Genomic DNA, 26000 nt, shown 5'->3' with positions numbered 1-26000 from the left:
TTGGCCAGTAGGCTTTTTTCTTTCATTTTTAGCCTCTCCGTGGAATAAATACCGCAATCATCGTGACGTCAACGGTCCACAGATTACAGCAGGACTTTTGTCATTATTACATATATCTATTGTTTGTCCAGTGACCGATGACGTTACGCTCTTACGATTAGAAATATTACCAAAGTTTACAGAATTACGAGATATGATACCTATAACTATTTGGAGCTTGTTTACGGTATATTATGCATTTGTAAACTATAAACCAGTTAAGTTTTAGACTCAGAGAAGTAAGTAAACCATAGAAACGACGATTTAAAATATAAAAAAATGTGCGAGCACTATGTGCGCGTATTTAAAGTGAAACTTCTTACTAACAGCTATTAAATTGAAGAACATGTTTGAAAAAGTGTAGTTTGAAATGTTGAAAAAGTACTAAATTAATAAAATATTTTTTTACGCTTAAAAAATAGTTTTTACATGTAAAAAGTAGTTTTTTTTTGCTTGTAACAAATAGTTTTTACGTGCAGCAAATAGTTTTATACGCGTAAAAAATAGTTCTAACGTGTAAACTAGTTTTATACGCGTCAAATAAAAAATTACTAAAATAGTTTTTTAGGTGTGGGAAATAGTTTTTTACACGTTACACGTGGCACCAATTCTTTTCAACATATACACAAATGACCAACCTATTCCAGATAACACTAGAACCTTTACATATGCAGATGACCTAGCAATAACAGTTAAAGGCAAAGGGTTCGAAGATATCAAGGAGAAACTAGAAACCGCCCTAAAAACAATGTCAGCTTATTACAAAAGGAATTCTTTAAAACCCAACCCCACCAAAACTAAAGTGAGTGCATTCCACCTGAATTCGAGACAGGCGACCCACAGATTTAATGGTACATGGGACGGGACACCACTAGAACACACAGATTAGCCTACCTATCTTGGCGTCGGCGTCTGTAAAATCGGCATGTAAAAAAGGTGAACATCAGCCTGAATGAAACATGCAGAATAGTGACAGGTTGTATGAAACCCACTCCCTTAGAAAACCTTTACAAGGCCGCAGGTTTTACAAGCCCCGATTTACGTAGAAAAGCTCATGAACATACTGAGAACTAAAACAAACTTTTGATACTCGTCACTCAATTTTTGGCCAAGAGTGCGGCACAGGTAGACTTAAATCCAGACGCCATTTCCTAAGCCATCCCCTGAACCTCCCTCCCACTACCCACTTAGAGAGGACCCACCAAATAGTGTTTCTATTGGTTTCTAGCGACTGGAAAACCTAGAGAATGCTCTACCGAATCAGAACTGGGGTGGCCCCAGTAAAATCCAATTTGATCAAATGGGGTTTGCTGGACAGAAATGACGACAAATCGTCAGTGAAACGTGATAACCTGCTAACTCCATTTTTTACGTTAATAAGTTTTGTTATACCATTAGAAAGAGAAAAAAATACTCTATAAGTAGGGACAGTAAATACATTTTTCCCATTAAAGAAAATTTGCAATTTTAATTCAATAATATCTGCTAACTCCCAGTGATCTGAAATAGCAACCGAAATGCTGCTAAGTCCATAATTTCCGTTACGATCACGCTAAAGCAAACACACGGATTCTTACTCGTATGTTTCTTTAGGACAGTACTTCGATCCAGGGTCGCACTAGGCCAAAGGGGCCCGGATGGCAATGTAAGAGGGGGCCCGTGTGGATTTTTTTTGCGTATTTTTTGCCTTACGTTTTGGTCAATTTTTCCCTATTATATACAGGGTGAATCTTAAATAAATGTAAATGTTTTTAGGGGTAGTATATTTCGACCCAAGAAACACGATTATGAGGTTTTTTGGGCGATATTTTTTTTTGGAAAATTTGGAATTTTTTAAAAAAAAAATTGGAATTTTTTTTAATTTTTAGTTTAAAAACATACTTTGTTTGTAATATGGCAACAGAGGTAGTAGATTAAATTTACAAGAAAGAAAATCCAATGATACTCAAAATTATAGCAAAAAATTGGAAATTTTAAAATTGAAATAACTCGGTTGTTTTGGATTTATTTGAAAAAAACGGTAAAGAGAAAATATTATGTTTCTTTTATCGAGAATTACCAGCCCTGAAAATATTTGCACTTATTTAAGACTCACCCTGTATAGAAATCAGTTAACTACCCTAATGCAAGGTAAACCAATGCAATGCAAATGCCATAATGCAATGCAAAAGCAAATATTGTTAAGAATAAATAATGAACTATAAAGGGGGCCCGCGAAGGCTGGGGTCCCCCTAATAGTTAAGATAATACCTAATCAGTTTTATTTTTTTCCACGTTTTTCCACGTAAATGATACATAATTTTTATAAAAATTAAAAAAATAAGGAGAAAAGTAATAAAAATTTAATAAAATCACGCACTGGTTTTCCAAGTTCGATCTACTACCGTTGTGTAAAAATTAGGATAAGCATGGAAGGATTCTACCATATCTTCTAAGAATTATAAGTTTAATTTTTAAATTATTTTCATATTCATGAAGTCCAAAATGCTGCTACTTCAGATCTTTAAAAATGCATTAAAAATTTATTCGTTTTTGGACTTGTATGTTTTGCTTCTAGACCGACGATATTATAAATATATGGTTATGAATATCATATATTTTTTAAATTTAATTGATTATTTCTAAATCTGTTTGGGTAAAATTCAATTCCATTTTTAAAATTTCAAACAATAAAGGTTGCTATCTCCAGAAGTATATTTTTATTTCTTATTTCTGCAAGACGAATATCTGCTATCTCCCTATTGTGTCTGAGAAAAATGATGTAACGCGAAATATTGAGTTATATTTTTTCCCAGCAAATAAAATTCTTATCTCTTTATCATATTAACGCATGAAAATACTTCCTACATGTCTACATATTTTTTTGTACCGTTTTTTTGCTATCCTGTAAAATTAGGAATAATGGAGTTAGCAGTTTATCACATTTCACCGACGAAATGCGACTGCGGTGCCTTTCAGGACATGGAACATCTTCTTCAATGTCCTGTGTGCCCCCACAGATGTACCATCGATAACCTATGGCTAGCTAAACGGGAAGCATTGGACGTAGCCCATTACTGGGTTAATAAACTAATATAATCCGGACACAGAAAAAGTAAGTAGGTACACGTTATAATCTGATTCACTTTCACAAAATTCGTATGTATACATACACAATACATAATTAAAAATTATTTTGAAATGTACAGGGTGTATCAGAATTAAGATCCATACCAAAGTTATATTTTTTCCTATGGAACACCCGGTATTTTATTTCATTTTTGGATTCTTGGGCATAAAATAAGGCATTTATTATAAGGGTTTAATATGTCTAAAAGCTTTGGTTTTTGAGATATTTAAATATGCATGCTATAATAAAAAAGTTTGTCAGCACCTTGTACACTACTTTTCAGAATTAATTCTTGTGCTGACTTTCAAGCCAGAGAAATAAACTTTACTAAAAAATTCGATTGCTTCCTTAAATGTATACAGGGGCATCAAAAATTGCTGGTCTACTTTAAATATTTACTTTAGGTTAGGTTGTAAAACTTCGTTCTTTCAAATGTAACACTATGTATTTTTTTAAATAAGTCGAAGCAGATTTAAATGCTCTTTCAAACTATATTAGGGTTTCCTATACCAATCTGGCTCAGATTTTGAATAAAAAACGATTTTTCAATAAAATTGTAATCAAGATGGCTGGGGTCGCCATGGCAATTTTCTAGTGACACTTAGTAACTTTTTTTTTCAATTTTCAAACTCGACTTTAGCTTATGGACTTTATTTAAATTTATAACAGGTTATTTTTATTTAATTTACCTAAAATAAGGTTAATAACTAAGTATTTATTATTTTATCCAGAAAAATGAAGCAGTATCTGCTGGAGAAAGTAGTTTTAAAAAACTTATTTTGTGAGGACAATTTTATTGCTTGTTGGACTTAAGGGTTTATGCTCAAAGATATCCAAATAGGAATTTTCTTGACAAGCGTGAAAAACCACTTTTCCTATTTCGCAGAGCTGATAGAGTGGTACGTATATGAAAAACCTATTAGGCAGAAACCTGTCGTTGGAAGTTGGAAGTGAAGAAAATGAACTTGCCTTAATTGGCTCTTTTATAGAAAATCCGATAGGTATATCTATAAGTCATCGTAATATAATTCAAGGAACTACTTCTTTATTTTTCCTGATAAAATAATAAATACTTACTTATTAAACTATTGTAGGCAAATGAAATAAAAGTAAACTGTTATAAATTTAAATAAAGTCAATAAACTAATGTCGATTTTGAAAATAGGTACTAACGGCCACTAGCAAATTGCCATGGCGAGATAGCGACACCAGCCATCTTGATTGCCATTTTATTGAAAAATCGCTTTTTATTCAAAATCTGAGCGAGATAGGTATAGGAAACCCTAATATAGTTTGAAAGAGCATTTAAATCTGCTTCGACTTATTTTAAAAAATACATAGTGTTGTATTTGAAATAACGAAGTTTTTATGTAAAATAGATATTTAAAAGAGACCGGCAATTTTTGATACCCTTGTATATATTTAAAGAAGCAATAATTTTTTTAGTAAAGTTTATTTCTCTGGCTTCAAAGTCAGCACAAGAATTAACTCTGAAAAGTAATGTACAAGGCGTTGACAAACCATTTTTTTTTATAGCATGCATATTTAAATATCTTTAAATATCTCAAAAACCAAAGTATTTAAACATATTAAACCCTAATATTAAATGCCTTATTTTATACCAAAGAATCCAAAAATGAAATAAAATACCGGATGTTCCATAAGAAAAAATATAACTTTCGTATGGATCTTAGTTCTGACACACCCTGTACATTTGAAAATAATTTTAAATTATGCACATGGCCTCTCTACATATACCCATAAAAAATGTTGTTTCTACATCTTTCCGTTTTCGTATAATTAACCGAGGCGAATGAGGTGGTGCGCCACCCGTATATCAAAATTTTTGATAAAGACGTGTATGGGCATTGATAAACACAAATACACGTCGCGTCACTATACGTATGTATGTCTTTACTGTTTTCGTTACCACTAGCTCGTGTGTCACGGCCTTGAATTTTTACTCCCAGCGCGCGCAAAAACGTTTTATGCAAAGCGTATAAATCGGGAAAGACTCTGTGTAACTAGGTTTACTTAGTCCTCTCACATCTTCACCCTTATGATAATGTATATTTGTCAGCGAACAACCATTGGCATTAAAATGCAGCTGTTCGTTGTGTGTTTACTTACCTGTCAAAACTGACGGACACCTTGAATTTGTGGGGCGGCTCAGGAGCCCCGCAAGGCAGGGAGGCGGGGGGTGAATTCCTGTGCGCCGTCACCACGCCGCTCAGGTGGAACCCTGGAACAAAAAGAAGGATAATTAGGAGTGAATCTAAAGTACGTCTACTGGATCTGTGTCTATAAAAGGAATTTCAAGAATGCTGAAATGCAGACACAATACCGGAGTGTGATCAATTTCCTATAAACCACATTTATAAACATCTAACCGGGTGCGTCTCAAAAGTGGCTCACCCCTATAACTTTTTTATTTTTTCAGAGACAAAAACGAGATTTGGTATGTTAGTACATACCTATATGACATAAATTAGGATTGATTGACGTATTCAATTGTTTTTGGACACTTCTTGTTTCACCGGAAATGATTTGATACCACACATTTGGTATTTCGAATCAAATTTTCGTTACGAACCTCAAGTTATAATTCCAAATCAACCATATGCGAAATGTCAAAAGTTGACATATGATATGTCATTCCATTCAGAATGTCATTTTCTATTGAATAAAGTAAAAAAATACCGATGGTGCCATTTAAAAATCAAAAGTTGTAGTCATTTCCGGTGAAACAGGAAGTGAACGAAAACAATTGAATAGGTCAATCAACCCTAATTTATGTCATATACTAACCTACCAAATCTAGTTTTTTTAACTGAAAAAATAAAAGAGTTATAGGGATGAGCCACTTTTGAGACGCACCCGGTATACACGCGAGAGAGTGGTTACATTGGTTACTTGCAAATTTGTCGAATTTTTATTGACAAGACGCATTGACTATTTTTTTACGAGGAAGATTTTTTACGGTAGTAGACAGCTTGACAAGAGTGCAGTCGTTATCGACAAAATAGTTGTGTGATTTTATTAATTTTTCATTATTTTTTTCTTAATTTTTTAACTTTTATAAAGATTATATCTCATTTACGTGGAAAAGCGTTGAAAAAAAAACTGATTTGGTATTTTTGATTTTTTTGCATAAGTAATATCCTTGTTTATATATTAATAATTAAGGGTAATATTATTTAAAATATTTATAGCACGCCCATGAATAATTTAAGAGAATTTTGTTTCCCCCGTTTCCCCCTTACGGATGCCACGTAGCTACAGAACGGATAGACGCACTGTACCTACCTATAGTTCAGTGGCGGATACAGAGGGGGGGCCATGGGGCCCGGGCCCCCCCTAAAGTCTGGAAATTGTGTTAAATATTAAGCTTTTCGGTTAAAAATGGCACCCTAAAGAGCATATTCTACATTACTTTTTATTTTGGCCCCCCCCTAAAATAAATTCCTGTATCCGCCCCTGCTATAGTTCATACCAAATACACTTTTAGTCACGTGATTATGCTTGACCGGCACAGCGATGTCCACTTATATATTTTCTTTTAATCAAAATATTTTAGGAAACAAAAAACATCAACAAAACTCGTCTCCTTAACAGCACTTAAGGGACATAAAGGTTCATTACTACCGCTTTCCTGTTCAACATATTCTAATAAGGTTGCGATGAGTTTCTTGCAACGGCTATTAAGCTATCTTGTACACTTCGCATTAAAAGTGGTTCTAAAAAGGACAATGTTCGACTGCAAGGTTTGCTAGTAAAAAAATTTAAGCTTAAAGTATCACAACACAATTCATTTAAAACAGAAATTCGTAATACAAAACTAAAGTGTCAAAACGAATGACAATGTCAAGAAATAAATAAACAAATGTGGCCACTTGACATTTTTAACAGCAGAGCTATCACCTGAATCCCCAGAGGCAAATTTAAATTCCAGTTAGTCAGCCTGGCGCCGCATATGTCAATGGTTGGCAACAATGAATTCAAAAATTGCGCCCTCGATTACGTAACAAAAAGTTTAATTGGTATCGCTTATATAAGTATAGGGCTATATCAAAAATATAGATTTAAAAAAAAATATCGATACTGATTTAAAAATGTTGATAGATATTTTTGTAGTAGAAACCAAGGCTACTAGCTGGTTGGTTGGAAGCGCCTGAAATGTCACACCTGCCGTCTTGGTTGAGGCTAATAGGGTATCACCTGCCCTCTTGCCATATATGACATCTGGCAGTATTCGCTGATTACTAGATAATATTTATTTATTATGGCTAAGTACATCATATACTCCCAAATTAGCAATACAAAATTTAATATATCAAGCACTATCGGAAGTGTGTTTTGGTTGCTGATTATAACAAATATCTGCTCTTATTTTTGAATTCCGCGTTTCTAAAAAGTGTGAAAATTGAGCCAATACCGCCACGGTTTTTAGATTATTTAGCAACTTTTACATTTATATTTGTATATTTTTGCCAGATAATTGATCACTGGCACATCTAGAGATTGAGTCTGGGAGGGGTAGTGTCAATATTTAACATAAAGTAATAGATTTAAATTAAATTTACGCTGAAAGGTATTGTGATTCTGAAAGAAAATAAACTTGGCTTGGCTTTTCTATTTTGATTGGTATTGTTAATTTATTTTTTGACAAATTTATTTTATGCCACGTTTGATAGTATTGATAAATTACTTCCTGTGATCCTGAGAGGGGTAATTATCCCCATTACCCCTCTAGTATATGCACCTGTAATTGTCATAATATTCCTACTACATATAATAAAAATATCTGTGTAGAATGTAGAATGTTTAGGATGGGGATTAATCACCGCGACCTTAGAGATCTATTGTGTATTGTGTGTTCCCCTTTCTTGAGTTAGATCGAGTTATAACTCATCATACAGTTTCAGGTCAAGTCTTGCCAAAAGCCAGTATCTGAGACGGCTCCACAGAGGCCAGCTCTACATCCTCGACATCAGCCGTACCAAAGTTTATGGCACGAACGGTTGTCGTCTCGGCGCACTCAGTGATGAGGTGTTCTGGTGTTTCCCAACAGAATCTGCATTCGCCGTAGTTTCTCAGCTTCAATCTACCGAGGTGTTTGTTGAGGAGATAATGCCCTGTTAGAAATCCCGTGACAATCCGAAGATTGTTCGTACTTAAATCAGTCTTTGATTTTTCTCGGTCGTAAATTCTGAGATAACTGAAATATCTTTGTATGGGGTGTCCCAAATTCAAAGCTGACCATTGAGATCTAGAACACCTATTAAAGAGTCAAATAATTATTGCAAAGCTTCGCAATATATTATGTCTAATAAAATGACGGTTGTAACATTAAATTTCCGAACACTACCGAAGAAATTCGAAAAAATAAAATGCTGTAAAAACGTTTCTGTCTTTATTTTAAGAGATATTTTAAAATAAATGTCATTTCATCATTATCACTGTTTCTCTTAATAAGATGGGGCTATTAAATGCTAAATATCGATTTGCTTTGGAGATACTATTAAGAACTTTATTCTTGGGGTGCAAAGCTAGTTCGCCTCCTAAGACACCTAAACAACCATCAAAATTAAAGTCAAGTTAGTCAAATCTATAATGCTACCAAAATTAAAAAACAGCTCTTCTAAGAACTTGTTGACCAGAAACCTTGGACCTTGTGTCCGAATTTGTCATAGAGAACTCAAACATAGAGAGTATAAGTTACTCAAAAAGCCAATATTTATCTAAACTCTTAAAGAATGACAATATTGATCTAGTTGCCATTCAGGAAACACATTGCCAATCAGAAGAACAACTGCAAAAAAGGGGGAAAATACCCGGACGACCTACTCGGAGCAACCTACGGCGGGTATTAAGATATTCTTTGCTACGGCGTAGCAACCTACGTCAGACATGACATCGAAAACGCTTCTGTAATAAACACCTCTACTGAAAATGGAAATAATATTGTCGTGACGAAAATCGGAGACATCACAGTATCCAATATCTATAAACAACTTGCTACAGCTTGGCCAGATGCAGTTATCCAAACTCAACCCCACCCAGCAGTACACGTGGGTGATTTCAACAGCCACCACGAACAATGGAGATACAGAAACTGTGACGCTAATGGAGAAGCGTTAGTAAAATGGGCTGAAGATGAAAACCTTAATCTCGTCTTTGATGCAAAAGATCGCTTCACATTCAAGTCTGCAGCGTGGAGACGGGAATACAATCCTGACCTGTGCTTAGCATCAACCAGTAGCAATAACAATGCACCCCTGCCGGTCCATCGACATGTTCTCTGTGACTTCCCACACAGCCAGCATCGCCCAGTCATAATAGAAACGGGCACCCAAATCCCAATAATCACGTCCACACCTCGACCAAGGTGGAAGTTTGGAAAAGCTAACTGGGACAGGTTTTCTAAAGATCTAGATAAATGTCTAGGCTGGATCCCATCACAGAGTAAAAACTGCACCAGATTCGGGGGAGCAATCATAGGCACCGATAAAAAGTGTATCCCAAGAGGCTTTCGTAAGGAATACATCACAAAATAGCGACGAGCTTTATCAAAACTTCCTCGAAACCGGTGATGAAGAAATAGCAAATGAACTTCTGCACAGCCTTGATGCAGCAAGACAACAAAAGTGGACAGAAACCGTAGAAAGCTTGAATTTCCAGACCTCAAGCAGAATCGCATGGTCACTTCTTAGAAAACTAGGGAGTGGATCCCGTATACAAAGATTCAGAGCAACTATCTCGCCAAACGCAGTAGATCTCATATAGTAGCAACGTCCAGAGCACCAAAGGACAAAGATCACACAATAAAAGTTAAACGAGAACTTAGACCTAAAAACCTCAGTGAAAAAAACGGAATACTCTCGACATTTTACGGCAGATGAAATAATATCCACAGCAATTCAAGATCTTAAGCCCGGAAAGGCTCCCGGATTTGATAACATCAGTCCTGAATTTCTAATACACTGCGGAAAATTTGCGATCAATCTAGAATCTAGTGGGCTGCTGTAATTTTTTTAGGAAAAAATCTAGTCGGCCGCTGTTACTTTTTAGGATGTTCCTAATATTATTTTATTTGACCTTACTCTACTGCAATACGTTATTATCTATTGTAGATGATTATTATTATCGTTATTATCACTAGATTCTTAATCTAAAAATGTTTTTTGTCCTGACATGTAATGCTTTACATTTTATTTTTTAATTTCAAATCGGTGAGTTTTATCAAAAAAACACAAGAGATAAAAAATTTTCTAAACAAACTGAGCTATCCAAATTAATTTTTCTGCATGTGTTTGATAAGATTTTTCTTTAAATTTCGTTAACAAGAATGATAGGGGTAGTTTATTTCAACCCCTTCCACTCATTTTAAAAAAGTGAAAAAATTACCAGAAAGTGTGTTTTCATAACAGTCATGCTTCCATAAAATTTCATTAGTCTATCTCTTTTCGTTTTCAAGATAAAAAATAAAAACATTATTTTCCCGCCATCTTTGTACCGCGATATCTTCCTAATGGTTGACTTTTGACCCAACGTTTATGAAGCAAACTACCCTTTATTTTGAACAAGGAATCACCCCCTGAAGTTTTTCGCATTTGTTTTGAAACACACTGTATAAGTTTCTGCGAATTATTCCGTGCAAAGTAACAGCACGACTGCTTGACAACATGCCGAACGACAGAATATTCCATGTCGTAATGGGATCTGACACAAGCTCTCCAAAGAAACTTCTAATCTCCAAAGAACGGTCTAGCTCAAGGAGCGGTGCTCGCACCGCTTTTGTTCAGCTTATACATCTCAGATATGACTTACTATAAGATGCGGCTCATTCGAAGAAGCAGAGGAAATTTTGACGGCTGATCTCAAAAAGTTAGGGAAATATTTCCGGAAATGGAGACTCCAACCAAACGCTAGCAAAACAATAGTATCGTGCTTTCACCTGAATAACAAACTTGCAAATAGGGAACTCATTGTCCAGTTTGAAAACACTACTCTCAAACATAATAAAAACCCCAAATACCTAGGTGTTACACTCGATAGAACACTTTCGTTTAAAGAGCACTTATCAAAAACAGCAGATAAACTGAAAACAAGAAACAGCATAATACAAACATTGTGCGGAACATCTTGGGGCGCTTCAGCATCTACTCTACGCTCGTCAGCTGTGGGTCTCGTCTACTCAGCTGCCGAATACTGTGCTCCGGTATGGCTCAATAGTCCACATGTCCTTTTTGTCATATACGTACTTTCTGTCTTAATATACCATACGCTAAATAAATAAACTTTATTCTTTTAAGTACGAACCTGGAACTATTTCATTTTTTAAAGTTTATGACCTCCCTAGAATGTAGAATGAGTGGGAGGGAGGATTTCCAATCCTCCTCTGACAACAGATGTTTTTCCACCAAGGGTATACACGTATACACCCTCCCACGGTTGGGGATTCGTGCCCTTCACCGTCGAGGAACTTGTCTCCGGTTAAGGTACACGTGAGATGGAAGCTGGAGGATGTCTCCATTTTCTTCACCTCTTTAACTTGGTCTCCCCTTGGACCTGATACCGGTGTTGTCCCGAATCTATAATAGAGGATATATCCCTCATTCTCTATTCCCTCCTTGGATTTAAGGTCGATTTTTATTATGACCTCCCTAATACAATTAAAAGTATCATACACCAAAAATGCATAGTAAAGAAAATTCCTCAGAGAATCTCCCCCTAAAGAGAATCCATGTGTTGGAGATATATGTGTATACGGATTACAGACCGCTTTGATTACTTATGTGTCTGTAAAAAACATCATTGTATTTGGGAGGAATTAAAAGAAGAAAAAAATTCCAGGTCCGTTATAAAAAAAAATGATGACGGTAAATGGTAACTCAGAAACGAAACGCAAAATTTTAAATCTAATTGCACCATCTTATAAAGAAAAAATAAGTGACAACATAGTGACACATTTATTTTAAAATGTCTCTTCAAATAAACCCAAAAAAGATTAAAACGATTTTACAATAATGCATTTTGTTCCGAATATCTACAGAAGTATTCGGATATTTCTTATTTCCAAAACAGCATTTTATTGGTCATAAAATTGCGAAACTTGGCCTAATTTGACCACTGACGTATCTCTAAAATCTATCGTATCATTCGTATCTCTTATGACTTTTGACATTCTGATGGTCATTCTCAAAATTAGTCCTCCCAACAAGCACCACAACACCAACCATTTTTAAAACATATATTCTTCTAGCTCAATATGATTTTCATCCAGCTTTGCTACTGCTACAACTGCGAGACTCCGTGCCAAAAATCCGGCTTATCTATTCCCGAATCCCCCTTTTGCAAGTTTAATGCCACCCGAAGCAGCATTTGCCACCCACCATATCGTCCCCTACCCTGCTATCATCCTCCCGTCCCGCCAGAGCCGACATTAAACAAATTAAGGAGAAGGAAGGCCCGCAGGACGCTCTCATGCTCCGACGACATAGAGACCAGAATCGCTCGTCGCCGCCGGCCTACATAATGCATGTAGACACACTTCTCTGTTTACACAAATTACTAGCAATATTTTTCCGGCTGCGGTGTTGCCAAGGTGTCGATTCAGTTTGCAGAACGAATCCTTTGCAATTCTAGTCCTATATTTTTAGAAATTGATGGCCTAGTACGTAATACAATCCTATCCATTTAGCTAAATCAACCTATAAATGGAAAATTTAAAAATAACAGAGCCTATCTTATTTTATGAGTGGCAAGCAGAACACTTTTGGCAATGCCAATTCCAACAAATTATATAAAAAAAAACAAAAAGCTTTATAATTACATTTTATTTCAAAAATACACAACTTATAATTTTATTGCTACAAAAAGCTGTTGCGTTGAATTTTGCGTCAGTAGTGGTGAACGCCTCATCGGCATTAGACAATGCCGCACGAAACAATTCGAATTATTATTTTATAGCTTTAGAATAAAAATATCTAAGTTCACGTTCATGGATCAACGAAACCTGCAATCGTATGCAGTCACGTCATTGATGACGCTCCTGGTTTTTCTTTAGTTGCGACCATTCTCATATTGAAGTTACTTAAAATTTCGTTAATATTAAATGCTATTTCAAAAGTATTTATCCGATTTCTTGGTCAAAAATGCCAATAATAACTTTTCAAATCATCTACGGCAATGAAAAAAATAAATACGTACAGTACTTAAAACATTATTTACCTCATCACGTCACCTCCATAAACCACTTTGTACAGTTAGTTTTAAGACCGATGAGTCAATCCAAACGAAAACCAGAAATACGTAATTGTTAATTTCCGGAAGGCGCCTGATTAACGGGTAAAGCCGACAACGCGGCGCGCCGATGGGGACCATTCACAATTGGTATGACGTCAACGACCGATCGATCGCGAGCCGACAACCGGATGCGCAAGCGCGGGTAATTTAAATTTTATTATCACGTGGGACCGGCGGAGAGAACTCGCTACCACAGCGCTACGTTGTTGGTATGGAAGGAATAAGAGACTAGTGAGTTGAAGGAATAATTTAAAAAAAAGAAGACATTTGCTAGTTTCATTATTTATTCTAGTAATTTGTCAAATGATTGCAGGTGTTGGATTAGAATTCAAGCGCGAGGTTTGTCGAACTAGAGGATTGGTGCGTGGTTTGCTATTGTGGCTATAGCTTGCCGCAGTGTTGACACAAGGTAATTTTTGATTGCGCAGCACAAGACCATAAAAATGTGTAGCATTGTGCACCCATCCATTACCAAGAACTGGAAACTATCCATTAAGACATACGTTCGCCAAATTTTAAACCACGATTAGGTACATTATTGCAGTCCTGAGTCTCACTTCCACTCGTTTGTATACGCAAGGATTGCAGTGACTTCAAAATTGAGACCGCGAAATTGTACAGCTTTTTACTAAACGGTTTTACCAAATTTTACTGACAAATTCGAAAATGGCAAATCGATTAGGCAAATTTGTATAACTGTAAACCTAACTTCTGACAAGTAGTTTTCGTTTGGGATTAACGCAGAAGTGTTTACAAAAAATAACTATTTTATTTTGTAGATTTTCTTGCAGTGGCGAAATACCCATAGAGGATTTTTTGGAGAAATTCCACCCGTTAATCCGGTTCAAAAACGGTAAACTATTCAGGACTGTGTAATCGCACGAATTTGTCCATAAAACCGTTTTCCGAGGCATCGACTTTGACGCTCCCAGAATGTGTAGCTCAGGCGATTGTGGTCTAGGTAGCTGTGCAATCATTGAAGTAAATGTGTAGCAAAGTACACAATTGTGTAATTTCTGCTAACCCTGGTTTGACACTTTACGAGCCAAAAGTTTCTATACATAGTTGTAGAGTGGTTAAAGTATGTACGAGGATGTCGAGGATGTATTCCAGGAAAATATTTTAACTGCTATAGGGTGGTTCAAAAAAGCGTGAGCGGATCAGGATAATTTTTTTAAATGGAACACCATGTATATTATTGCATTTTTGGCTTCCTTTCAGATCACTTTACATAATCCTAAGATATGAGTAAATATATTTCAATAGTTTCGGAGATATTAATTAATAAATAAAAAATATATATTTTTCAAAGTTCCTTAAAATTTTTTTACAAATACAAGAACTGTCCTAAAATCAAAACTAATATTAGGTAAATACCTAACTAAGGATTACCATAATTATAGCAAAGTAAGTTCTGACCATCTAAAGTAAATTTTAGATGGTCTGTACTTACTTTGTTATAACTATGGTAATCATACGTAAATCATACAAGATGTTCAAAATTCTACGCCAAACTTTACGCCATATGGTTTATTTAAAAGTGTAACTTGCGGTTCATAACGACAATTTGACTCGAAATAACAAGTGTGTGGTACCAAATTATTCGTAATTTTTTTTTACAAATGTGCTAACGAGACACCCTTGTTCCATTTGAAAAAATTGAGATATGATTAAAAATACGATTTGGGCATTTTTCAACCGGCCAGGACAAGACACGAAAAACATTAGATGATCAAATCTATTTTTCCAAGGCTCCTTCTACAAAATTTAGTGTTTTAACACAGCCGTGGCACTCTAGATTAAAATTTAAAATATAATTTTGTTTTAAGCAAAAATGTCAAAAGTTGACATTTGATATGTCATTCTATTCAGAGTATCATTTCCTATCGAATAAGGGAGAAATATACCGAAGGTACCATTTAAAAATCAAAAGTTGTAGTCATTTCCGGTAACACAGGAAGTGACCAAAAACAATTGAATACGTCAATCAATCCCAATTTATGTCATATACTAACATACCAAATCTTTTTTAAAATTACTTTCGAGACGCACCTGGTATTTACTCATATCTTAGGATTATGTAAAGTGATCTGAAAGGAAGCCAAAAATGCAATCATATACAGGGTGTTCCATTTTAAAAAAATCATCCCGATCCATTCACACTTTTTAATTCACTTTATAGAAGAATATTTTCCTGAAATACATTCTAGTACATACTTTAGGTTTGCACTCAGAATATTCTCAAGTTTTTTTTATTCTAGGAGCTACAGATACCCGACGCACTAATACTGGACCCTCTATATGTACTCGTATTTTAAAATGCAATAGGTATTAATGTATAATCAAATCAAATCCAATTGCGGAAATTACCTACACGAAAAAAGAAAGGTTTAAATGGGCCGTTTATGAGGCAGGTCTTCTTAAATTGTTTTCGTGGTTCTAGCGAGCTGAAAGAGGGAGCGAGGAGGGGAACAGACGACGGCAGGCCGCGTCCCGGCGCCTCAAGGGGAGCTTCCATTCCGGCAGCGTCTCCTTTAAAGGGCGTCGGGAAGAGACCCGCCCAAATGCTCACGCTTCAATCGCCATTTCATCCCTATCATGCCTATAATATTGTTTTCAGTGAAACGGTTATGTGAAATTATTATTTTGTACATTTTTTGTTTACTTTCCTCTGTCATTTTATCGTTAGTTTTAACTTCTTAATTTAACCAGTTGGTGAAAAAATTTAGCCTTTCCTTTTTTCTTTCGAGATGTGTAGATCCACGGACCATTCCGAGATGGGTACGTATCCACGGACCTCTCTCCGGTGTCGGTATTGTTACAAATAATTCTAGTAAAACCACAGTTCAAAGAATGTAAAACGTACTGTTAGAGATCCTGTTTGATAAAAATGTCTATATCTACAGTACCGGCCAAAAGTGGAGAAACTTTTAATATTTTTACTATGTCAAAATACAGTTTACTCTCTGCAGAATATGACATCAAGAAAATATTTCGCATTTAATCTGCTTTGGTAGACATAGGTAGAGAAACCTTATCTTCTTCTTAACATTCTTCTGAACATCTTGTTAAAGCGTCTAGATCGTGGTATTGATACAGAGCGAGATCAAATAAATAAAATCATAATTGAGAAGTATCATTCGGGAATATTAAACAAATTGATATTGCTAGACACTTAAATTTACATAAAAGTGTTGTGTGCAAACAGATTAATTTGTATAGAAGTCGTGGGACAACTGCCAGTATACCCAAGCCCGGAAGACCGAAAAAAAAACAACTTTGGCGACAGATAAAATAATAAGATATTCACTTAGAAATCCATTTTGCACTGCGGAGGATATAAGGAACGAATATCCCTTTATTTCAATATCTATTAGGTCCATTAGACGGCCGCGGCGTCTGAAACAGGCACAACTAAATGCCAGAAGACCTGCCCGAAAGCCGTTTATTTCTAAGAAAAATAGGTAGGCCCCACTACAATTTGCATTGGAACATGCAAATTGGACCTACAAGTAGTGGAAAAATGTACTCTGGTCGGACGAAAGCAAGTACAATATATTTGGTTCGGATGGTATTAGGTGGGTGAGACGCCCTGCCAATGAGAGGTTCAATCCCAAGTACACCATACCCACCATAAAACACGGAGGTGGAAACGTTCTAGTTTGGGGTTGTTTTTCTGGGCATGGGGTCGGACCTCTTGTTCAAATAGATGGAATTATGGATCGTTATATGTATTAAAATATTTTGCAAGAAACAATGGTACCTTATGCTGAATCCTCTCTCCCTTTAACCTGGAAATTTATGCACGATAATGATCCGAAACACACTGCCAAACTTATTAAGGAATTTTTAACCGAGGAACAAATTGAAGTGATCAAATGGCCAGCTCAAAGCCCTGACCTGAACCCTATAGAGAACCTATGGGATTAACTAGAAGTCGATGTTACGCTTAAAAACAGGGACAAATTTAAAAATAAAGATGTTTTGTTCGCTGCCCTATTACAAGCCTGAACTGCCTTACTAAACTCAATCAATAAAAAATCTTAACAATTACATATTGCATATTCTTTTATAGCTATCCCGGGTATTTCTTAAACGTGGCTCACCCCTATATTTTTTTTATTTTTTTATGTAAAAGAAAATATATACTATATAAATATACGTTAGTATATGACATAATTCAGGATTCAATTGTTCTATAGGTCACTTCCTGTTGCAACGGAAGCGACTACAACTTTTGATTTTTAAATAACACCTTCGGTATTTTTTTTTACTTTATTCGATAGAAAATGACACTCTGAAGAGAATGACATATCATATGTCAACTTTTGACATTTTCACATATGGTTTATTTGAAATTGTAACATGCTATTCATAAAGAAAATTTGACTCGAATTAAAGTGTGTGGTACCAAATTATTCGTAAAAAGTGCTTTTTTTAATATGCTAATAAGACATCCTTGTCCCATTTGAAAAAAAATAGATATGATTAAAAACACGATTTGGGCATCTTTTAACTGTCCAGGACAAGACATGAAAATTAGACAATCAAATCTATTTTTCCGTGCAAGGCTCCTTCATTAAAAATTAGTGTTTTTAACACAGTCATGGCACTCTCGATTGAAATTTAAAATAAGATTTTTTTATGCGAAAATGTCAAAAATTGACATATTATGATATGTCATTCTATTTGGAGTGTCATTTTCTATAGAATAAAGTAATAAAACACCGAGGGTGCCATTTAAAATTCAAAAATCATAGTCAATTCCGGTGAAACAGGTAGTGACCGGACACAATTGAATACGTTAATTAATCCTAATTTATGTTAATTAAATTATGATATACAATCATACCAAATCTCGTTATTTCATTTTAAAAAATAAAGAAGTTATAGGAGTGAGCCACTTTTGAGAAACACTCGGTTTATTACATCCGATTTTCAATCAAATTAAAGGTTTGTCCATGTGGGAACATAAAGGCAAAGTCTATACCTATAATTCTTCCAATAATCTGAGAGCCGGTACATTACCGGTTGACGCTGGTGGTTCTCAAAATGTAAGTATTATTTTTTAAAACAACACCCTAACAGCCCTTTCAGATGGAGCGGACCGTCCGCGACTTCGAACAAGTACCATGAGTTTATATGAACAACATCCGGACAGAGCATACGTGACCCATGTGAAATTGTTCATATAAACTCATGGTACTTGTCCGCGCGGTCCGCGCGGACAGTCCGCTCCATCTGAAAGCGCTGTTTTTTTAGTATCTACTAAATAGATAATGTTCTCTTTTCTCCTAATCTACCGCCCCTTAAAAGATTTGAACTTATTTATGTGACAGTGTTTATGACAAGTCTTGCATGTTCAAAAATAATGTTGGTGAGAACAACAATAACATCACGATGTTAAGTGAACACACAGTAATACACGATGTGAAAAGTGAACGGGAAAAAGAGGCTATGGGGTATGGAAGTAGGAGGGGATAGAACATGGAGAAAGCAGTGCTGAAAAGGGCGAAGTTCCTTCCACTCTATCCTCTTTAAACTGTGGCTAATTATAGACCGATTCCGGGTCAAACGCTAGGTGCTGGCTTATTCCGGGGAAAGACAGGACTGAAGGGGTTAGAGAAAGCAGGGGGAGGGAAAACTGAGGTTTACCTCAGCGTCACCATTTCCTTTCAAATTAAATAGCTAAAACCTTGATGAAAACTTCAAGATCAATTTGTAAGAAAAAAACGAGACAGAGTGTATAACTACGATTTATCTATTAAGGCTATATTAGGTATTCAAAAACTGCCTATAATAGAGAAACTAGTTTCATATTTCACATTTCACTCATAGTGGACGCATAAATATTATTAGTTTTGAAAACTGGTGACCCCCTCAATACAGATGACCCTCCCCAATTATATCGTTGATGTGGATAATAATCTTGCGACAACAAATATACCTAGAGAAAAGGAAATTGGTCAGAGATCGGTCAAATTGTAGATACAGCTAGAAAGTGATGTCGATAAAGAAGATACCTAAAGTAAAACCGCCCGAAGGAAATATCTCTAATTTTCAATGAAGCCATAAAAGGAATAAACAATGTAAAACGATTTTTAGGGAGTAAAGGAGGAGTAAAGGAAAGATTTGATTTGGTTTGGCCAAGTCGAGCACAGCCGTACCTTCCTTTTCTCGAAGGTATTAGCACAATTTAAAGAATATATACATTAGCGGTATTAGCGGCAGTTTTGGCCACCCTGTAACTTCGTTGTGGATAAAGCAAGAATATTAATTTTAACTAAACAAGAGGACATACTATAGCTGGCTAGATTAGAGAAATTCTAGTAATTATCTCATAGTTTATGAATTATCGCTTGTCAAATTTCTTTAATTTTGACATTGACTCACTGACACATTATCAAAATTCTAAGTATGATTCTAAGGTACTTCTAGACATAGATAAAAGAAAATAACCTATTAAGACTTCTAGACGTGTCACAAACCTCAAATTTTGAATTTTAGGTAGCTTTAATTATTAGCTTATAATCAAAGGAAAAAATCTCAAAATATTCTTATGGATTAAAAGTTAGCTGTCTAGCCGCTACCGGTAATTGACATTCCAGTAGAGAAAAAGGTAGAAAATTAGAATTAATCGAAGCGGTTTCCTTTGATTTTATTTGTATATGAATGTAACAAGAATTCAAGGATTATGAATTACTGCTACTGAAACTTCTTTGACTTTGATAGTGACTCACTCACCGTCATCAAAATTTTAAGGTACTTCTAGAAGTGTTACGAACTTCAAACTTTTAATTTTAGGTAGCTTTAAGCTTATAACCAAAGGAAAAAATGAAAAATCTCGAAATATCCTTATGGATTAAAAGTTAGCTGTCTACCCGCTACCGGTAACTGACTTTCCGGCGATGGTAATAGGAGAACCGGTAGTATCATGTCATTTAATCTCTAGTTATGTAATCCCTTTTGGTTATATAATATATATTTATTGTATAATAGAAATATTTATTGAACACTCTCTTTCTGTTTTTATGAATCCTGAAACTACGTGGTCAAATCAGTCTGTAAATAAATAGTTTCTTTGCATTTTGCTTGTACTTTAGATAAAAACAAATAAGTGTCTATACATACAGTATATGTCCCCGGATTATCTTTACAAGAGGAAAATCTTTTTTATTATTGACATTTTGAGAAAAATGCATTCTTCATAAAAATGTTTGCTTCGTCTAAAATGGTTCATCCCGTTTATACTTTTCCAAGTTTCCATACCGTTTTAGAGAAAATTAAAAAATATGAAAATTTAGTTGATTTTTTCCTAAAGTCCTAAAAATCAAAACCCGTTTCTATGGTAGTATAATGCCGTTTTCATTTTTTGATAGATTGTTATTGATCATAGATAAATGCAACAAGTTTAGATTGGAAAGCCCATAAAAATTTTAGGTCGCGAAATTATTTTGGGTCGCGACCGTTATACGCGATCTGGCGCTGCTATAGCGGTCGCTAAGAACAATGGCAAACAAAACAGAAATAATTTTCTCTTGTCAAAGTCAGAATCTTCAAAAATCATAATAATCTTTCAAAATCTAAACCGCTTTCATTAAAGAGATTCCGAAAAGCGTTTATAGCGTCCATTTTCAAAGTAATTATTGCTATCTGTGCGTTTAATTCAAGTTTTATTTACTCCAACCGGTAATAATTGTGAAAAAGTGGCATTAAAAACTTAAAAAGCTGTGCTGTGAACTGGGAACTGCAAAAACCATTGTGGATCGTGGCATAACGTCGGTTTCCAATGTTTCATAGGTATTTCATATATGCGTCCTTATATAAAATAAAGTTTCTTGCATGCAACACACTGTATTTTATTTATAAAATTAAACAAAAATAATAATAAATTTGAATAAACAATATTTGGCGATATAATTCCGGAAAAAGCCGAACCGCTCCGAAATTTTCAAAAGTTTTGGGTCGCGACCGTTGCAAGAATAGCGCCAAATAGTGTTTACATTGTTATTATGGGCACTTTCCAATCTAAACTTGTTTCATTTGTCTATGTTATTGATAGAATTTTAATTAACGTCATATCTTTCGCTTATTACAGTTGAGGGTTGGAACCTTTGGTGTTACACAGCAAAATAAAAACACTAAATCACCACAATACACCAAAACACTTTTACTTTTACACTGGACGCGCGTTTCGCTAACCATGTTAGCATCATCAGCAGATGATTATAAACTGAATCTTTCGCTGTTTTAAAATGTTAAAGAAGCACAAAATTCATTTAGTTCAATTCTACGGAAAGGGTGATAATAGTTATCGGAAAATGTGAGCCTTTAATAACAGCAAAAAATTTGACGTTAATAAAAATTAATAATAACTATCTATCAAAAGGAAATCGAAATACTATTACCAGATATATTACCAATTATAGAAATTTGGAAAAGTATAAACGGTATTAACCATTTTAGAACAAGCAAAAATTTTCATGAAGAATGCACTTTTCTCAAAATGTCAATAATAAAAAAGCTTTTCCTCTTGTAGAGGCAATCCGGGGACATACTGTATATTTTTTAATATCTTGTCTATAACGAAAACTTCGAGTTATATCAGATCTCAGTACCTATCGAATATACAATATACACCCGTGCTTGAATTAATAATAATAATAAATTACTTTAGGAGGAAGTTTGCAACTGTCGATGTTAAGCATTTAAGGTTGGGAAACCTTGAAACAGTCATTTATATCTACCGATATTCTTTCTATGAAATCATACACTTTCCTTGGCTGACAAAAGTTGTAGGTACCTAGAGACTTTAATTCGGGGGAAAATTATATTCGGACTAAAAATGCAGAGAGAAGTGGACAAATCGCAAATTATTATAAAATCCAAGATGGCGTACACTTTCCATATGAAGTATATGGACAAGAGGTGTCAACTCTGCTGTCGATTTGTCATCTACTTGTATAGAAACTAACTGCGTCAAAAGTTCGACTCTCTAATTCTTTTGTTAAAAAAATCTAGTGATTGGGCTATATAACTATATATCAAGGGTAAACCAGGCTTCCGAAAATGCTCTAAGTAGGTATATTATTTTTGGTTTGTGATTTTCACTTCAATTTTTTACATAATATGGGGGCAGTGGTAAAGCATATTTTGAAAATATTTTTGTCAACATAATATATATGGGGTGATTTAAACAAATTTTCCAACCAAAGTTGTATATTTTTAAATGAAATAGGTACTATAAATTTTAACTCAGTGGATTGCCATTAAATTTGCATTCAAAAAATACTAAAATAGCTTAACGGATCTTCGCCAAGATGTTGACATAAAAAAAATTGGCGCCGGGAGGCACGTATAGCAGCTCATACTAAAATATGTTAATAAAAAGTTGGTAGGCAGTTCTTTTAGTTTCAAAGGAAAGAAATTTTTCCAATAATTTTAGTCCGCGGCTAATTCCCTTATCCGCCACCTGAGGTCGCGTCCGATGGGAGTTTGGAGTTCTCCACACGGATTTTCTCAGAAACGGACTACGGAAACACGGAATATCTCAAAACTGCGACTTTGACTGATTTTGATGTTATTACAAATTTTGTTGCAAATATTATTCCTAATCTTGAATTGAAAACCGCGTTTCGCTAGCTACTGTAATTTTGGAGTTACGATTTTTTAAATTTTTTAACTCCCATACCCCCTAGGTCCCCCAGGGGGTATGGTATATATAGGGTACCCCCACCAAAAACTAATGGCCAGATTCTCGGGTGCCAGAGTATTTTTGTGCCAAATTTGGTTAAAATCGATTTAGCGGTTTTTGAGTTATCGTGTTACAGACAGACAGACAGACAGACACCATGAAAATATTTTGTATTTAGGTCATTTATGACCCAAATAACTCATTTTGAGTGAAATAAAAAAAACTTTTTTTGCCGATTTTAATAGCCTACCATACCTGTTGGTATGGTCGGATTTAAATTTCCCGCTGGGGTTTCAGGTGGTAGCTCTCCTGTAAAAAATGTGAAGTTGCCACATTTATTTATCTATTTCCTTGACATTGTTATTCGTTTTGACACTTTAGTTTTGTATTACGAGTTTTTGGTTTAAATAAATATAGCAGACCTTGCAGCCGAACATTGTTCTTTTTAGAACCTCTTTTAGAGCAAAGTGTACAAGATAGCTTAATAGCCGTAAAAAACTCATCGCAACTTTATTACAATACTTTTAACGTGAAAGCGGTAGTAATGGCCCTTTATATCCCTTAAGTGCTGCTAAGAAGGTGAGTTTTGTTGATGTAAATAATAACTGTTTATATATTTATAATTAATTTTATTTCGTTCCCTAAAATATTTTGATTAAAAGAAAATATGTAAAGGAGGGCAACACTGTACCGGTCAAGCTTAACCACGTGTCCAAAAGTTTATTTGATATAAAGCGGTGTAAGCCGTAGCAGAATGCTACACGTGCACCCCGGGTAACGCTAAATGAGCTAGTGCGACCCTCGGCAGCCAGACAATATCTCCGGATCTCCTGGCTACTATACATGGATTCATATATTCGAAAATCTTCCAAACACGGCCCTTCTCAGGACCAATTGACAAAAAATCTCGGAAAACAATTCGAATTTGCCAATTAAACGCCGAAGGTCTTAGCAGAGCTAAAAGCGAGTACATTTCGAAACTCTTGCTAGACCAAAAGATTGACATGGCTGTTATCCAGGAAACCCATATAGAGAGTGAAGACCAGCAACGTCGCACAGGCAAAATTCATGGTTTTGACCTACTTGGAGCTACCTACCACCGCTCATATGGAGTCGCAACCTACGTTCGGAATGACATTGAAAACGCTATATTATTAAATTCTACAGTAACCTCAAACATCCACCAAGTAGTAACGAAAATAGCTGACATTACTGTCGTTAATGCCTATAAGCCACCTCAAACATCCTGGCCTGATAATGTCTTAAATGTCTATCCACACCCTGCAATATATGCAGGCGACTTCAATAGCCATCACACTGCTTGGAAATATCGAACCACTGATGAAAATGGCGATCGCCTTGCGAGCTGGGCTGATTCACATGATCTTCACCTGATTTTTGATGCCAAAGAACGAAACTCTTTCAGATCAGCTGCGTGGAACACTGAAACAAACCCAGACCTCTGTTTTGTCTCAGAGAATGCCAAAAAACGTCCTATATCAATGTCGAAGAAAGTTCTGGATGCCTTCCCGCACACTCAACATCGCCCCATAGTTCTCGAAACTGGAATTAAAATTCCGATAATCCATTCTACACCCAGGCCTAGGTGGAATTTTGGAAAGGCCCAATGGGACAAATTCGCTGTGGAGTTGGACAAAGTCGTCAGATGAATCCCTCCTAAAAGCCACAATTATGGTAGATTTGGCAAAGCCGTTATAACAACAGCAAAAAAGTGTATACCACGTGGATTTCGAAAGGAATATGTCCCAGGATGGAGCGACGACATGGAACAGCTCTATCAGGAATTTCAGAGCAACGGAGACTCTGAGCTAGCAGACGAGCTCCTTAATCGTCTTGATATAGGAGCCTTCTGAGAAAACTGGGCAGCTCTAACCCACCCACTCGTGAACCACCGGAAGTATCAGCAGACCAAATCGCTGCAAGAGTGATAACACTCTCTAAGGCCCCTAGCAGCAAACAACAAAACGCAAATATTAAAAAACAACTGACAATCTGCCGCCAAAAAGCAAGTGCCCACTCTGAATACGCCAAGCCATTCTCTGTGGAAGAAGTGGATAAAGCACTGGAAGACACCAAATCTGGTAAAGCTCCTGGATTCGATGGAATTCACCCCGAATTCCTCAAAAACTGCGGGAAACATACAAGAATGTGGCTGAGTAAATTCTATTCCGATATCCTACTAACAGGAGAGAAGGTCTTCTATACAAATTCCTCAACGTAGTACCATGCAGTAGAAGAGTCTCTATTAAACAACATGCTGTGCGACAGGCCCTTCCAAATAATAACAGGAAAAAGCAGGAGTAAAATAAGACACCTTAATAATGGGCTCCCTCAAGGCTCGGTACTCGCACCGGTACTGTTTAATCTATATATCTCCGACATTCCACATACAACGTCAACAAAATTTGGGTATGCCGACGATTTAGCTCTTGCCATCCGCAGTAAAACTATAGAGGAAGATAATGGCCTACTATCAGAAGACCTGTCTGTACTGGGAAAATATTTCGCAAACTGGAGACTAATCCCAAATATGAATAAAACTGAAGTGTCGTGCTTTCATCTCAATAATAAACAAGCACGCCTGGAGCCCCAAGTATACTTCAATAACAACTTGCTACGTTATAACCCTTATCCAAAATATCTAGGAGTAACAATGGACCGAACACTCTCGTATAAAAGGCATCTAGAGAATACCGCAGCTAAAATAACTACTAGAAATAATATAATACACAAACTTTGGGTACTACTTGGGGCGCAAACGCATCCACTCTTAAAACATCAGCTCTCAGCCTAGTTTACTCAGTTGCTGAATATTGCGCTCCAGTTTGG

General features: G+C 35.6%; 1 protein-coding gene across 3 annotated transcripts in view; it reads right to left on the bottom strand.

The window, feature by feature from the left end:
* LOC115878344 (zinc finger SWIM domain-containing protein 4-like) overlaps positions 1–26000 on the bottom strand; it is an 80194-nt gene that overhangs the window by 30461 nt on the left and 23733 nt on the right. For all 3 annotated transcript variants that reach the window (XM_030894810.1, XM_030894808.1, XM_030894807.1), the window contains exon 2: positions 5279–5390. In XM_030894810.1, the coding sequence (XP_030750670.1) occupies positions 5279–5390 (112 nt within the window). The remainder of the gene's footprint in view (positions 1–5278; positions 5391–26000) is intronic.

The sequence above is a fragment of the Sitophilus oryzae genome, unplaced genomic scaffold (genome assembly GCF_002938485.1).
Source record: "Sitophilus oryzae breed Bouriz unplaced genomic scaffold, Soryzae_2.0 scaffold_1508_pilon_pilon, whole genome shotgun sequence".
In the NCBI taxonomy this organism is placed as follows: Eukaryota; Metazoa; Arthropoda; class Insecta; order Coleoptera; family Curculionidae; genus Sitophilus; species Sitophilus oryzae.
This window is presented reverse-complemented; position numbering and strand designations above follow the sequence as displayed.